The 15,780-nt window shown below is 39.5% G+C and overlaps 1 protein-coding gene across 3 annotated transcripts in view; it reads right to left on the bottom strand.

Annotated features, from left to right (window-relative positions):
• cfap45 (cilia and flagella associated protein 45) overlaps nucleotides 1–15,780 on the bottom strand; it is a 239,992-nt gene that overhangs the window by 208,653 nt on the left and 15,559 nt on the right. For all 3 annotated transcript variants that reach the window (XR_007440749.1, XM_022679751.2, XM_022679752.2), the window contains exons 9-11: nucleotides 12,328–12,441; nucleotides 10,751–10,944; nucleotides 4,393–4,617 (exon numbers count right to left, since the gene is read on the bottom strand). Coding sequence is in view for 2 of the 3 variants with exons in the window: in XM_022679751.2 (XP_022535472.2) it covers nucleotides 4,393–4,617; nucleotides 10,751–10,944; nucleotides 12,328–12,441 (533 nt within the window). In the remaining variant the exon portion in view is untranslated. The remainder of the gene's footprint in view (nucleotides 1–4,392; nucleotides 4,618–10,750; nucleotides 10,945–12,327; nucleotides 12,442–15,780) is intronic.

Raw genomic sequence — 15,780 nt, 5'->3', positions numbered from 1 at the left:
ACTGTAGAGACTAGGAACCCCAGGGTAATCTGTTTCATACATCACAGAAGGCATTACCACCCACAGTGGACAGAGAAGTTGGGGGTAATGGCTAGAATTGTCCATGTGTAGAGGCAAGTGACTCTGGGAGAAATCATATCCACATTCAATGCAGGAGACAGCACACATATATTCCACAGATCAGTGTGGTGCGCTTCAGATACCATGGGATATGAAACTAGTCTCTGTCCTATGACCCATTACTTCTGGCATGTCACTATAACTTGTGTACACTTCTCTAATTATTGAACTTTACATACTAACAGTCATTTTATAGATCTAATTCTATTATTTCAAATAGAGAATGGGTGCCCACCCGGGTTTGTTAACTCTAAGGGAGTTTTTCTTTGCAACTGTTTCTTCTGGACAGCTCAAAGTAATTAAGATTCCGGCCACGCCCGTTTTTATAGGTGCTATGTAATAAAACCTGTCCTGGCGTTAAACCGAAAATTTCCCACAGCTCTTGCTCTGTATTTTCAAACTTGCAGCTGCAACAAGAAAGGAAGCCTGTCAGCCAGACAAATTCCTGACAGTGAACTGTGGTTTGATATGACGTGATTTGGCCAAAAATCAATGTGCTTCGTTTTTTTATTCTGTTTCCTTCCACCATTTGTGCTAAGACTATTCCCATCAACTAAAAAAAAAAAAAACTTCACATGATAAGCTCTCTGAGGGCTGTAAGGGATATTGAAACAATGAATCCCATTTAAAACAATTAATCCTGTTTTGTGAGATTAATACATTAAACGGTGTTTAATACTTTAAACCAATGTGTGTCTGTCAACATTAGCATGATTATTTCTTTATGCTTGCAAGTTTCACGTAATCTTTGCAAGGAATGAACGGGACAAACTCTGAAAACCCTAGAATAGAAGATCACCTCATCTTTTTGGTCACATGTTGTATGATTAAGCAGAATTAGATGGATGATAACACCATTATTCAAAAATCTCTTTTTAGTAACACTTTTCAATAAATATCTTTATTATTTAAATTATTGGGTGGCTCGACTCGTGTAATTTCCATCCCAACTCAGTGTACAATTTTCACCACAGGGTATTTTTTGAGCCATGATTAGAGTCTGCTCGACCCATGTTCAGAGTCTCTACCGACCAATGTTCAGAGTCTTTCCCGAGCCATGATTAGAGTCTGCCCGACCCATGTTCAGAGTCTCTACTGACCCATGTTGAGTGATTCCTGAGTCATGATTAGAGTCTGCCCGACCCATGTTCGGAGTCTCTACTGACCCATGTTCAGAGTCTTTCTCGAGCCATGTTTAGAGTCTGCTCGACCCATGTTCAGAGTCTCTACTGACCGATGTTCAGAGTGATTCCCGAGCCATGATTAGAGTCTGCTCGATCCATGTTCAGAGTCTCTACTGACCCATGTTCAGAGTCTTTCCCGAGCCATGATTAGAGTCTGCTTGACCCATGTTTAGAGTCTCTACTGACACATGTCAGTATCTGGATTTAGACAAAACCATAGTACTGAAACAACTCTACTTAGAGTAACTAATGATTTACTTTCAGCTCTTGATAGGGGCAGTAATGCCATCCTTGTACTGCTAGATCTAAGTGCTGCCTTTGACACCATAGATCACGCTATTCTACTTGATAGGTTAGAAAATCTTATAGGAATTAAAGGATCAGCCCTCACCTGGTTCAGATCTTATCTGAGAGATCGATTCCAGTGTGTTTACTTAAATAACGAATGCTCTTATCAGTCTAGAGTAAAATATGGTGTCCCTCAAGGATCAATACTGGGTCCATTACTCTTTACTCTTTATATGCTACCACTGGGTAAAATTATCCGTAGGCATGGTATTAACTTTCACTGCTATGCTGATGACACGCAACTTTACATATCTGCTAAACCCAACGAGGAGCTCTGTATAAATCAAATAACAGACTGTATTAAAGACATTAAAAATTGGATGACACACAACTTTCTCTTACTTAATTCTGATAAAACTGAGCTCCTTGTATTAGGTCCTAATATTGATAAAAACATAAATGTTAATACTGTAGACATAGACGGTCACTTAATTATACCTGGTAAAACTGTGAGAAACCTTGGGGTCATCTTTGACCCAATTCTTTCGTTTGATGCTCACATATGTAGCATAGTCAAAATTGCATTCTTCCACTTAAGAAATATAGCTAAAATCCGCAGTATACTCTCTCTGGAAGATGCTGAGAAGCTGGTACATGCATTCATAACCTCCAGGCTGGACTACTGCAACGCGTTGTTGGCTGAAAGTCCACATAAATTACTCCATAAACTCCAGCTAGTTCAGAATGCAGCCGCAAGAGTGCTTACCAGAGCTAGAAAGTTCGATCACATTACACCTATTCTTTCATCCCTACATTGGCTACCTGTTAGATTTCGTATAGATTATAAAATACTTCTCCTGACGTATAAATGCCTCAATGGTCTGGCCCCGCATTATCTACAGGAACTCCTTACTCCTTACAATCCGCCGCGTTCACTCCGCTCCCAAGACGCTGGCCTGTTATTAGTCCCGCGCATTAGAAAAAACTATGCAGGAGGAAGAGCGTTCTTTTATAAAGCTCCCCAACTTTGGAATAGCCTCCCTATTAATATACGGGACTCAGACACACTCTCAATCTTTAAATCTAGACTCAAAACATTTCTATTTGCTCAAGCTTTTGAGTAATGTCTCATTACAATTTTCTTCCTCTTACAGCTTATCCAGCAAATATAAACCCTGTCCTAATCATCTGCTTTCTCTTTCTCTCCCCATGTCCTGAGCTGCTGCTACCAGTGCCCATCCCACTCCAGCAGAGTTTTATAAAACCATTCTAACCCCTTTCTCTTCCCTCCCCTCTCTGTTCTCTCTCTCTATCTTTCTCACATGTGCTGAGACGCCTGGCCGGCCGGTCTTCCTGGATGTGTCCGTCTGTGGTTCCAGCTTTCAGGAATCAGCCCTGTCCTTCTATTCATCAGAATTATTTCACAACCCTTCTAACTCCTGCTTTTTTTCTCTCTTCCTTTCCTTTCTGTTTTCTCTATCTATCTCTTTTACATGTATGGAGATGCCCTGTTCCTGATGTTCCCAGCCTGGCTCTCCACTGCCCGCTGTGTTGTTCTCCGGCTCTGCAACCCTGCACTGATTACCATTAACACACTCAGTATCTGTTTCTGTATTAGCCATAGCTCTATAGTTTGTGCCCATCACATTCTTATATTCATAAATTAGTACCTGCTATATTAGCCATAGTTCACATTAATTCTCTGTACTGTTTTGTTCTGTTATTTGTTTGTTGTTTGTTTGTACTGAGCGGGTCAACCCGAGTAGGATGGGTTCCTCGGACTGAGTCTTGGTTCCTTCCAAGGTTTCTTCCTCTTAAAGGGAGTTTTTCCTTGCCACTGTGTCACCATAAAATTGGCATCTCTGTGGTGCTGCTCATAAGAGGCGTGGACCTGTTTTTCCTGTAAAGCGGCTTTGTGACAACCTTTGTTGTAAAAAGCGCTATATAAATAAAATTGAATTGAATTGAACATGTTCAGAGTGATTCCCGAGCCATGATTAGAGTCTGCTCGACCCACGTTCAGAGTCTCTACTGACCCATGTTCAGAGTCTTTCCCGAGCCATGATTAGAGTCTGCTTGACCCATGTTTAGAGTCTCTACTGACACATGTTCAGAGTGATTCCCGAGCCATGATTAGAGTCTGCCCGACCCATGTTTAGAGTCTTTACTGACCCACTTTCAAAGTCTACCCTAAATCAAATTTAGAGTCTTCCCTGACCCTCGTTCAGAGTCTTTCCCAAGCCATGTGTAGAGTCTCCCCAAACCACATTTTGAGTATTCCCAACCCACGTTCAGAGTCTCTATTAACCTATGTTCAGAATCTTCCTCAAGCCATGTTTAAAGTCTGCCCGACCCACGTTCGGGAAATCTACTGACCCATGTTCAGAGTCTTCATCGAACCATGTGTAGGGTCTCCCCGACCCACATTCAGAGTCTCCCCTGACTCATGTTCAAGTCTTCTTCGACCCCTGTTCAGTCTATCCTGATTTATGTTTAAAGTAGTGGTGTCAATCGATAAAAAACAATTATCTGATTAATAACAAAATTCTGTGATTGCGATTGCGACTGTGATTCAAACTACTCTGGCAGTCTTGTTATTTTCTTATGGTTAACAAAGCTAATGCGTAACAGTAACTATCCAACATGTAAAGTCTTCCCCTGCCCATGCTCAGAGTCTAAATCATTTTCTAAACAGCTCAGAACACTTTTTTTCCTGCAGATAAAGCTTTCTTAAACAGGCACATCAGTCAAAATCATTTTTACAATATATATTTTGAATGTTAAACTATTAGGAACGTACCTCAGCTCCTTCAGTTTCTTCTCTTTGATTTCCTCCAGCCGGGCTCTGCGGCTGCGAGCCTCATCCTCCAGCTTCTCCCCCTCAAGGAACAGCTCCCTCCGCCGAGTGATGGCCATCGTCTCGCGCTCACGGACCTGCTGCCGGACTCCCTCAGCGTGGCGGAGGACCTGCTGCCGATGATGCAGCTCTTTCTCCTTCTCCCGAGCAATCTGCTCCTGCTGAGTCCTGCAGAGCGGAGAGAGAACATCCTCCTAATCACCACTTAGCAACACCATAGCAACCAACAAACTAACAACACCATAGAAAATACCTGAAACACAACAGCAATATTATTATATTATATATAGACGATAAATCTCATGTCACAGAGAGTGAAGTTAATTTAGTAGCAAACAAGGCGTCATTAGCTAAGAGGCTAAACAACAGGCTAACTGCTAACCACAACTACTAACACACACAGACCATGTTTCAGGTAAATAAAGCTCTAAAAACACAACTTCAGAAGATAAATCTCCAAACCTGAGCATAAAATCAAGTAAATGATGTTATGCCTAAACTTAAAGCTACAGTTTTGGCCTGTATTAACAAAACAGAGAGCAGAGATTTGGTACATAAATTTTTTAACTACAGTTAAAATGTTTTATATGGTATTACTGTTATACCATCCAAAATAAAATTAACGAAAGAAAAAATCATCACCGAATGATTGGTGTCTGTTGTGGATTTTAAAAGTGAGTTTTTCCAATAGAAGAAGATTTGATAGCTGTGTCAGCCACATGTTGTTGGGTGAACATTTGGAGATATCCACAGCAGTAAAATGCATTTTTTTTGCTAGATATGATGAAGCTCCCAACAAATAAGCTTTATTAACATTTAAATCCATATCAGGGCTGTAGTTCAAAAGACATTAAAATGGTGACATATGAAAACTTTTATTCAACAATTTCAGAACATTTTTTTGGAAATCTTTCTAAAATATTAGATTTTTTTTTTATTCCAAAACATATGCAAAAGTGTACCCTGATCAGTAATGCCCTTAGAACATATTGGAGATACACTTCTAAACATCTTATGAAGATGTACTGGAGTTAAGCAGAATCTGTTGAAAAATTATTCTGTAATTATTCAGTATTCTGTTTTTGAATATTGACAAAGGCAAAAAAAGTCTTAAGAAATTTGTTCCATGTATCATCATCAAATGTCAGAGAGAGATCCCTATCCATGTGTATTAAGTTTGATAAGGCTTCTGCAATATAAAATTCATAATATTTACAATAATTCAATTAACTGTTTTGTTGAAACCAAAAATATATACATCTATACTGGATTTTTTCTTTGTATTGCTTGCATGTTTTACTGCCTACATGTCATTGTGTACATAAAAAGTATGTGTATACACTGGAATGCCAAAAGTCATGGGCCACCACTTCATACAATGATCATGAAGACCTTGCAGGATGGCTTGAAAATGCCCACACCTATGTGGGCTAAGATTAATAGATTTTATGTGACATGTCAACATTTCATTTCAAAAGTCATGGGACAGCACTTTATACATTGATCATGAAATGCTTCTTCACATCCTGGCTTGGGAAAGTTTTTTATCTTCTATAAGAATTGACAAAGGTCATTCTGTTTTTATTAATGTTATCTATCTATCTATCTATCTATCTATCTGTCTGTCTGTCTGTCTGTCTATTAATTTGAATAGTTTGTCTTTTTCCAATTTATGAATACTTCTGCTTTCAAATTAAAAGAAAGGGATCTCATGCTCAGAAACATACCTGCCACCCATGACTTTTTGAAAAGTAAATATCTAATTAAAATATTATTTTTTAGGGTGTAACACACCTGCATGGTATACACACGCCAAATTACTGATGTAATGTGGTGGGAAACATCACCTCCTTCCCCATATTAGTCTGTGGTTTGTATCTACGGCTGGGTAAACCCATCAGTAAGAGTTCCTGGGTGTTATTTTACACACATTCCTCTACCTGTGTAACATGACGTCATTGAAAATTATGCTAGTTTCTTTCCCATGACTTTTTGGCATGTGACTGCATGGCCAGTATCAGATGACTGTCTTTGGGTGTGTCCCACAGTGCCTGTTTAGTGATCAAAATATCTGTATTTGTATGTGTACTCACACTGAAACTAGAAGTAAGAATGTGGGATAAACTGGATCTTAAATGTGTTAAAGTTAATGTTAAATGTGCCTGTATGATTCCCAATTTACAACCACAAACTTAAATGTATTTTATTTAGATTTTACGTGATATACCCACACCAAAGTAGTGCATAATCGTGATGTGGAACAAAAATGTATTTAGCCCCCTTAACTCTGAAACTTGAGGAACTGCAGAAATCCACAGCTCAGGTGAGAGAATCTGTCCACAGAACAACTATAAGTGGTGCTTCACAAATCTGCCTTTTTTTTACGAAAGAGTGGCAAGAAGAAAGCTACTGTTGGCCACAAGCCATGTAGGGAACACAGCAAACATGTGGAAGAAGGTGCTGTAGTCAGATATGTGTTGTGGAAACCCTATGTGTGGTGTTAAAATAACACTGCTCATCACCCTAAACTCACCATCCTCCCTGTGAAACATGGTGGTGGCAGCATCTGGCAGACGCTGGTCAAAGTTGATGTGAACATGGAAAGAGATAAATACAGGGCAATCCTGAAGAAACGTGTAGAGGGTGGGAAGGAGATTCACCTTCCAGCAAGACAATGACTCTAAACATAAAGCCAGAGCTACTGTAGAATGATTGCAAAGACGAATGAGCAAAAATCTTAGTCTGTAAATGTGTGAAGCTGGTAGTGTGGTATTAATATAGAGGGGCTGAATTTTTCTGCATGTCACACTTTTCAGATTTTTATTTGATTAAAATTTTTAAAACAACATATAATTTTTGTTCCATTTCACAATTATGTGCTACTTTGTGTGGATAAAATACATTTAAGTGTGAGGTTGTAGAGAAAAAAGTGAAAATTCAAGGTGTATGAATACTTTTGCAAGCCACCTTATAAATATACCTTAGTTTTGCATGGGCTGTACAGAGTGGAAGAGGCAATGTTAGATTTTGAAGGTACATATTAAACTGAAAATACTCCAAACATACTTGTGTACATGTGAATATATGTATGAATATGTGAATAGTTTATACAAAGATATGGCTTTATTCCCCCCCCCCCCAATCTCATAGTGTTTAAACAGGCTTTAAATTTTAGTGATATTTGGGGATTCGAAGCCCTCTGTGATGAGAATTGTAATTGCACCGAGCATGTGAGCATGTGTGGAAATTCTGTGTTTTGAGTATACTGCTTTGCTCATTTTATATGTGTATGAATTAGTCTCAAAATGTACAAAAAGTAAAAAAAGCATTTCTGTCTCCCATACTCAGCTCTGCCTGTTATCTGCAGCCTCCAAACTACATTGCCCAGGATGCACCACAAACCAACATTACATCCAATCCCGATCACATGACACAGCACATGACACTTCCAGGAAACAGATCACCTGAGTACTAATCACATGGTTTAGCCCTATAAAGGGGCTCATTTGCTCTCAATTATTGCTGATTATGGACTGTAGCATCCTTGGGTGTGTTTATCTCTCATTTTGACCATGTTTTGTTCTCTGCCTACGCTTTGTTATTGCTCTGCCGTGTATGAGGTATATTTTTATCTGCATTTGGGCGTGCCTGAATTCTGCCCAGCCATAACAGCAGGAATTCTTTACAATATTTTGTCCAGTCCAAACAGGAATACTACTGCTTTCAATTTTAAAGGAAATTCTTAGGAACTGCTGCTTTAACTATGTTTTTTAACTATATCTTTCCACTGAAAAATACTGGACTTTGTGAACCCATTCAATTTCTGGTTTTATTCATTTTATTTCCAGGGAACACCTATATTCTCCCATATTTTTCAGGGTGTACCACACCTGCATAGCATGCAACCACCAAATTACTGTGGTCATGTGGTGGGAAACATTACCTCCTTCCCCATATTAGACTGGTTTGTCTCTAAGGCTGGGTAAACCCAGTATGTGTCTCCGGGCGTGATGCCAGACACATTCTTCTGCCTGTGTAGCATGATTCTGGTTTGAATCTCTCTGGACACAAGTGTTTACTAAATGTTATCACTGCTTCTACTGCCACTGTTAGAACAAGTAGCAGTAAGATAGTGTGGGAGTGCACTTTCCCAGTAATAACCCAAAGCAGCTGCAGACAGTACACTGCTTACATTCCAGATTTCCATAAACACCCGTATGTGCCTTTGACATTCCGCCTGTGGAATGCTCGCTTTCATTCTCCAGGCGTTCATGGCATTCTTTAATGTAATGTTAATAATGAAGTGCACCGCAGGCAGTGAGGGTGTAGATGTTGTTTTTTGAGCTCTGGAATGTTATTTTCCTGAGAATCGGTGACCATAAGCCTTTGGTGCTGAGGTCATAACTTTTATGGTAACTTTTTGGAGGTAATTACTTTTAAGTGTTTTTCACCTTTAGCAACAAAAAATGCTGCAAGCTGAATCCACATTTACCATCATATGCAGGGCAATGAATATAAACAGAACAAGCATAACTTTATGACCTTGTTTTCACACCTATTATTCATTTTTTTACTTAACTGAACTTAACTGATCATGCAAGACACTTTGTAGTTCCATAATTACAGACTGTAACCCTGTATTTGTTTCTCTGCATTTGTTATTAATATCATTTCCTTTCACTCTGTCCTTCTATTATGGAACACAGCAGTGTTGCTGGAGTTTTTAAACACCTCAGTGCCTCTTCTGGATTAAGAATAGTCCATCAAACAGAACTATCTAGCTTCCTGTGGGAAGCATCCTGTGCCTAATGATGAAGAGCTAGAGGATGACCAATGCAAACAATGCAGCGACAGATTCAGAGCGTCTGTCTTTAGCTATGAGTGTCTAGTAGAGTGAAAGAGAAAGTGATTGAACAGTGTTTAAAAATTCCAGCAGCACTGCTGTATCTGATCCACTCATACCACCTTATTCACCACCACAGTGCCAGTAAAGTCAATGCATTGCTGAAAATGAATGATCCACCACCCCAATAATAATAATAGCTGCTCTGTGGTGGTCCTGTGGAGTCCTAATAAATTCATTGATGAAAAAAGTTTGTTTGGTTCAACCATACCTAGAAAACAAATCCACACCCATATGCTGTTATATTTTCCCAAATACCCTAATTAAATGAGTAACAATCTGTTAAATTTAGTCAGTGTTTAATATGGTGGTGTGCATCCTTACATAATACAGCAGGAAGATATGATTAAGACTGGGTTAAATGACTAAAACCCTGACTAAAGCCCTATATGGGCGGGATTAGTTTCTCAGGGGGAAGTCTGTGAAAAATATTTCACACTTCTACTAAGTGATAAAACTCTTGCATCTGGACCAACAAGTTTTTTGGCTTTCTCGGTCACATAACATAGTGGTGTCATGTGATATCAGGTATGGCAAACGGAGCACAATGGTGTCTTCTAAGCACTCTGAAAGTCATTGAAGCAGAGTATAGACACTGACACATAGACACTAGCTCCTCCATTTCCTACTGGACGACAGTAGGTAATTCATCCTGTAATTTTCTCAGAGGACATCTGAAAAAAACATTCAGGGACATTACAGACAGGAATAAAACTACAGAGGACCCAGCATAAAAGAGAAAATCACCTCGGGACCCCCTGAGAAAACAATCCCGTCCGGATAGGGCTTAATATAACAATAGTAATTAGAAAAATACTAAATAATACAAGATGATGAGTGAACATAGTTTCACCACTTGGCACAGGCACACTCAAAACAGATGGTTATGAGAATCAATGGCAAGATGGCGGCATAAGCGACCAAGGAAACCCACAAATTTGGGTATTTTACTTGTTACAAATTATGATAACAACTACATCACCACAGTTTGATGTGTAGTTTTAATGTGTTATGGCCATTTTTTAAATAACAAACATAAACTAATCTGTGTTAGTCCATCTCAATAGCTAGCTAGCTAACTTTTCCATTCCACCTTAAATGGCTCAGTAGACATCAGAGGCTTTAGCATTTGAGGTTTAATGGAAAAATAAGCTTATCAAAAGCTCATTTTAGCTTGGACAATAATAATTCTGGCTGCACCACCTGCCACCTATCTGAAGACATACAATGCCCTAAAGTTAACTAGTTAAACAGCAGCTAGGTTGCTGAACGTTAGCGCTCCACTGCTATTGCTATATGTGTATTGGATGCTTGAAGGGTTGTCCCAATTTTACCCTTTACCCTTTACCCCTTTTTAAAAGAGAAATGGGATTTGGGACATAGTGTAGCATAGTGTACCTCAGCACCCTCTCCAATTCTGCCCTCTCTCGCCCGGCTTCGATAGACAGCATGTGCTCCTTATGAATGACCTGTTCCAGCCGAGCCGCCTTCAGCCGTTCATTCTCCTCCTGCTTCCTCCTGGCCTGCTCGCTCTCCTTCCTCCTCCACTCTCTCTCTGCAGCCTGCTGGTTCCTACGGGCCCTCAGCTCATCCTAGCAGATAGAGTGGATAAATAAGCAGAAAGACAGGTAGGTAGGTACAAAAGTAGGCAGGTAAATAGACATGTAGGTACTGTATATAGATACACAAGTAGCTGGGTAGACAGGGAGATAAGAAGGTAGTCAATAGAGAAGATAAAGTACACGGCGGAGAGGTGAATTAGTGGTTAGCACATTCGCCTCCCAGCACTGGGGTCTTGGGTTCAAGTCCCTATCTGTGTGGAGTTTCCATGTTCTCCCCGTGTCTGCGTGGGTTTCCTCCGGGGACTCCAGTTTCCTCACACAGTCCAAAAATATGGAGATCAGGTAAATTAGATAATCTAAATTGTCCAGAAAAATTGATTACTCTAAATTGATCTGGTGTGTAAGTGTGTGTGTGTAAGTGTGTGTGTAAGTGTGTGTGTAAGTGTGTGTGTAAATGTGTGTGTAAATGTGTGTGTATGACTGTGCCCAGATATGGATTGGCACTCTGTCCTGGGTAATTGCTGTAGTGCCCAATGTAGTCCTCCAGGTGGACGGTCTTTTCCGGTTGAGAGTACGCTGTGCGCTATTGGCTGACGCTTCTCACCCGTGTGTGGATGAGTGTTAATGTGTAATGTGCTTGTGTGTAAAAACGTGTTAATTGTAAAGCGTCCTTGGGTTTCTAGAAAGGCGCTATATAAGTTGAAAATCATTCATTCATACACATCTAGGTAGACAGACTAGATAGACAGGTGAGTATGCAGGTAAACAGACAGGTAGGTATAAAGATATTCAAAGAGTTAGCTAGACAGGCAGACAGGTAGAAGAAAAGATCTATAGGGAAATTAATAAAGATAAGAAAGATTTAATTTACTAAGTAGCTGGTTGACCAACACATGGTAAAATATCTAATTCTGCATCTCATTTTGAGCATTTTAAGCAGGGCTTGTCTATTTTGATATAGAGCAACACATTTCATTTCAGGTAGCTGTAGTTACTCTTGAAGTTAACCTCCAGCATGTGTGACCAGCTTCTATTTAATTAGTTGTCATGTTTAGGTGAATAAATGTACATTAGGCTATAAAAATGGTCTGGTGTAGTATAAGAAATATACAGTATTTACAGCATATATTACTGACTGATGTTAATTACAGGACAATAGCGTAAGTTCACTGCATTCAAGCTGAGCACAAAGGCCAGAACACTATAGGCTGGCTGTGTCAGTGTGTGATGATGTGATATTTCTTGTGATATATCACAAGAAATATATTGCAATATATATTGTAATATATACATTAGTACAAGTCCAACTAGCCAATAGGCAGATCTTTCAGTATTTAGAGAGTAAGGTTAATTGACTCTACTGGAAAAAACAGGTCCCTGCAGTTAAAAGAAGCCAAACAGATCTTATTGTACCTGCTCAGCTTTGTGATCTCTGTCCCGTTCCTGCAGGGCCCTGAGTCTCGCCACATCCTTCTCCTTTTCTTTCTTTACCCGGATCTGTTCGGCCTCGTACTCCGCGTCTCGCTCCTTAAACAAAGGGTCGAGTGTTACTGGACACAAAAGCTCTACAGTCTCATATCTCTCCCTCTCTGTCTCACTGAACTGGATCAATAACCTTCCACCCTTCCAGCTGCCTGAAGAGATAACAGCCTCAGTGAATGGAAGCTTTATGGCGGGAACACAGGGGATGGAGATAAAACAGAGCATGCTTTTACATCCCCAGGATATACTAGATTAAATCAAACATTTTGACATTAAACTTAAAGAATAGTCCCATGCTCTTCTGGATAACCTGCATCTTACAGCCACAGTGAAAGATGACTGTATATAATGCAGGATAGAGGAAAACCCATATATGCTTAAATAAAGCTTTTTACGGAGGACTGACACTATCTACACAGTAACACAATACACATAACATCCCTGTTCTTCTACAATTCCTAGAATTATATTTTACTATATACAGTGGATTGCAAAGGTATTCATACCTCTTAATCTTTAACACATTTGCCACCTTATAACCACAAACTTAAAATGCATTTTATTGAGATTTTAATTGACAGACCAACACAAAGTAGCACATAATTGTAATGTGGAACAATCAAATAATCAAAGAATAATCAAATCAAAGTGTAATGTACAAACGTATTCAGTCCCATTTACTCTGATTCCCTTAAATCAAATCCAGAGCAATCTAATTGCCTTCAGAAGTCACTTAGTCATTTAATACAGACCAGCTGTGTGTAATTTAGTCTCAGTATAAATATAAACACCTGTTCTGTGAAGGCCACAGAGGTTTGTTAGAGAACGCTAGTAAACAAACAGTATCATGAAGACCAAGAAACTCACCAGACAAGTCAGAGCTAAAGTTGTGGAGAAGTTTAAAGCAGGGATAGGTTATACAAATATAACCAATATAAACAAGACATGGCCATCCACCCAAAATGACAGATTGAGCAAGAAGAGCACTGGTCAGAGAAGCAGCTAGGAGGCCCATGGTCAGTCTGGAGGAGCTGCAGAAATCCGCAGCTCAGGTGGGAGAATCTGTTCGCAGGACGATTATAAATCCTGCACTCTACAAATCTGCCTTTTATAGTATAGAGTAGCAAGAAGAAAACCATTGTTGAAAGAAAGTCAATGCAGTTTGAAGTTAGCAAACATGTGGAAGAAGGTGCTCTGGTCAGATGAGCCAAAGTAGATTTTCTCTGGCCTAAATGCAAAAGTAGCACTGCTCATAACCCTGAACATACCATCCTAGAAGAAAACCTGTTAGAGACTGCAAAAGACTTGTGACTGGGAAGTAGATTCACCTTCCAGCAAGACAATGACCATAAAAATACAGCCAGAGCTATAGTGGAATGGTGTGTTAGAATGGGCCAGTCAAAGTCCTGACCTAAATACCACTGAGCTTCTGTGGCAAGACATGAAAATTGCTGTTCAATTGAAAAGTGCTGGGTACAAAGTCTCTAGATGCGCAAAGCTGGTAGAGACAAACCCCCAAAGACATGCAATATGATTAGAAATATCATGCATTTTAAAAACAATTACATTCTGCGATACAATATTTTTCAAATATTGTACAGACCCATTTACACATCTAAGTTTAGCTTAAAACAGGGACGAGCTGATCTCTGTAACGTTCTGGGTTGTGTTAATGATCTGCGATTTTGTTTAGTCTAGTGCAAGGACAAGGCTATCTGACATCTTTAGACAGTTAGCAAGCTGGCAGATGGCCAAGTGTCTCTGGTACAAACATGTTGTTATATAAATATGTTTTCCACAGTAAATAAAGTGACCATAAAGTGACATAATGGATCTTATTTACTCCGCGGCCATGTTAAAATAAAAGCGAGGTAAACCAGAAGTTCCAAGGCAGCAGAATATACACCAGTTTAAATGGACAACTAACCTTACGCGCCTCCCTGAAATAACGGTGAAACCAGTCGAAAATTGGGCAGAAAATACGTTTAAAATTCTACAGGCTGTTTTACTAAAACGATACTGCAACTGGATTAAAGGTTATGTTCAGGACCTGGAAGGTAGAAAGCCAATCGGCTTTGTTTACTGTATTGAAAATTCACGTGTGTTTGCTAGCTTGCTAATTCAGTGACTGGAAATATACTGTTGCACATTTGCAGTTATGTTCTGTTTTTACTGACTGTTAAATAAACTTGTGTTTAGATTATGGGTCAGACGTGTGACTGGGGAGAGCAGGGGATAAGAGCTTTGTGTGTATGTGTGTGTGTGTGAGTGCTAGGTTAGCTTGTTAGCTTTAGCTTTTTGTTATTTTGGCATGGTTGCCACTGATCAAAGTTCAGCAATAAAGCGACTTTTAAGCATCTTTCTCTGTCATTCATCCAGCCACACGCTACAATACCCTGTAGTTCGTCTAGTCCTGCTTACAGGCTTTACTGGACTATCTGTCCAGGCAAATAACGTGGGCACAGCATCTGTAATATCATAAATGAATGTTAACACTACTGTTAAATGATAAATACAGTCCAGCTAAGCATGCAAGTGTACACTCCTGTAAAAAACTGTAGGATATTAACTAGCTACTCTAAAGAGCTATGGCTTGACCAATGTTACTTTCTTTTTGAAAAAGTGCATTTGGGAACAGAGCAGAGAGGCAGCATTGCTAGTAACCAGTGGTCCAAAAGCTACTTCCATACCCCACAGCCTCGTTCTGGTACACGATGGTGACATAGGTGAATAAAGCCTATTAGCCCACATGAGGTAATACGACTTATCATACTGTAAATCAACTGTGAACTCAAGATTCAGAGAGGAGGTAATTTAGCTAATTATGTATTCTGTGGTCTAAAATATCCCAATTTATGTTGTTTCTTTTTAAACTGTTCATCTCTAAAAAACTCCAAAAACACCCAAAATAAATAAATTAAAAAGATGATGTCATATGCAAACAACAAACGGAAATGAGCTTCAGTGCAGTGTAAATGTAAACAGCATCTGACAGAAGCATAAATGATTTTGGATAAAGACGTTATGAAAACCCCCCACTTCAGAGATAGATTTGTTTGTTTATTTGCCCCCTTCATGATGGCACATCTTCCTGTAATCTTACTATTGATTTTAATCGCATGAGAAAGCGAGTTTGGGCTTTCCCATGTACAGGACATCCTGTCTTTCCTTACATGGTGCAGCAGACCACACCCATTGGACAGGCTGGTCTAATTTAGCATCTCAAACCACCCCAATGTATAATACTTATCTACCTATATAAATACCAACTCAACCACCCACCCACCTAACTAACCTACCCATCTACCAACCCACCTACATACATAAATACCAACTACCTATTTACCCATAAACACAACCACCCACCCACCTACCTACTCACCC

This window comes from Astyanax mexicanus, chromosome 9 (assembly GCF_023375975.1).
Source record: "Astyanax mexicanus isolate ESR-SI-001 chromosome 9, AstMex3_surface, whole genome shotgun sequence".
Classification (NCBI taxonomy): Eukaryota; Metazoa; Chordata; class Actinopteri; order Characiformes; family Acestrorhamphidae; genus Astyanax; species Astyanax mexicanus.
Note: the sequence above shows the minus strand (reverse complement) of the source record. Positions and strands in the feature narration are given on the sequence as shown.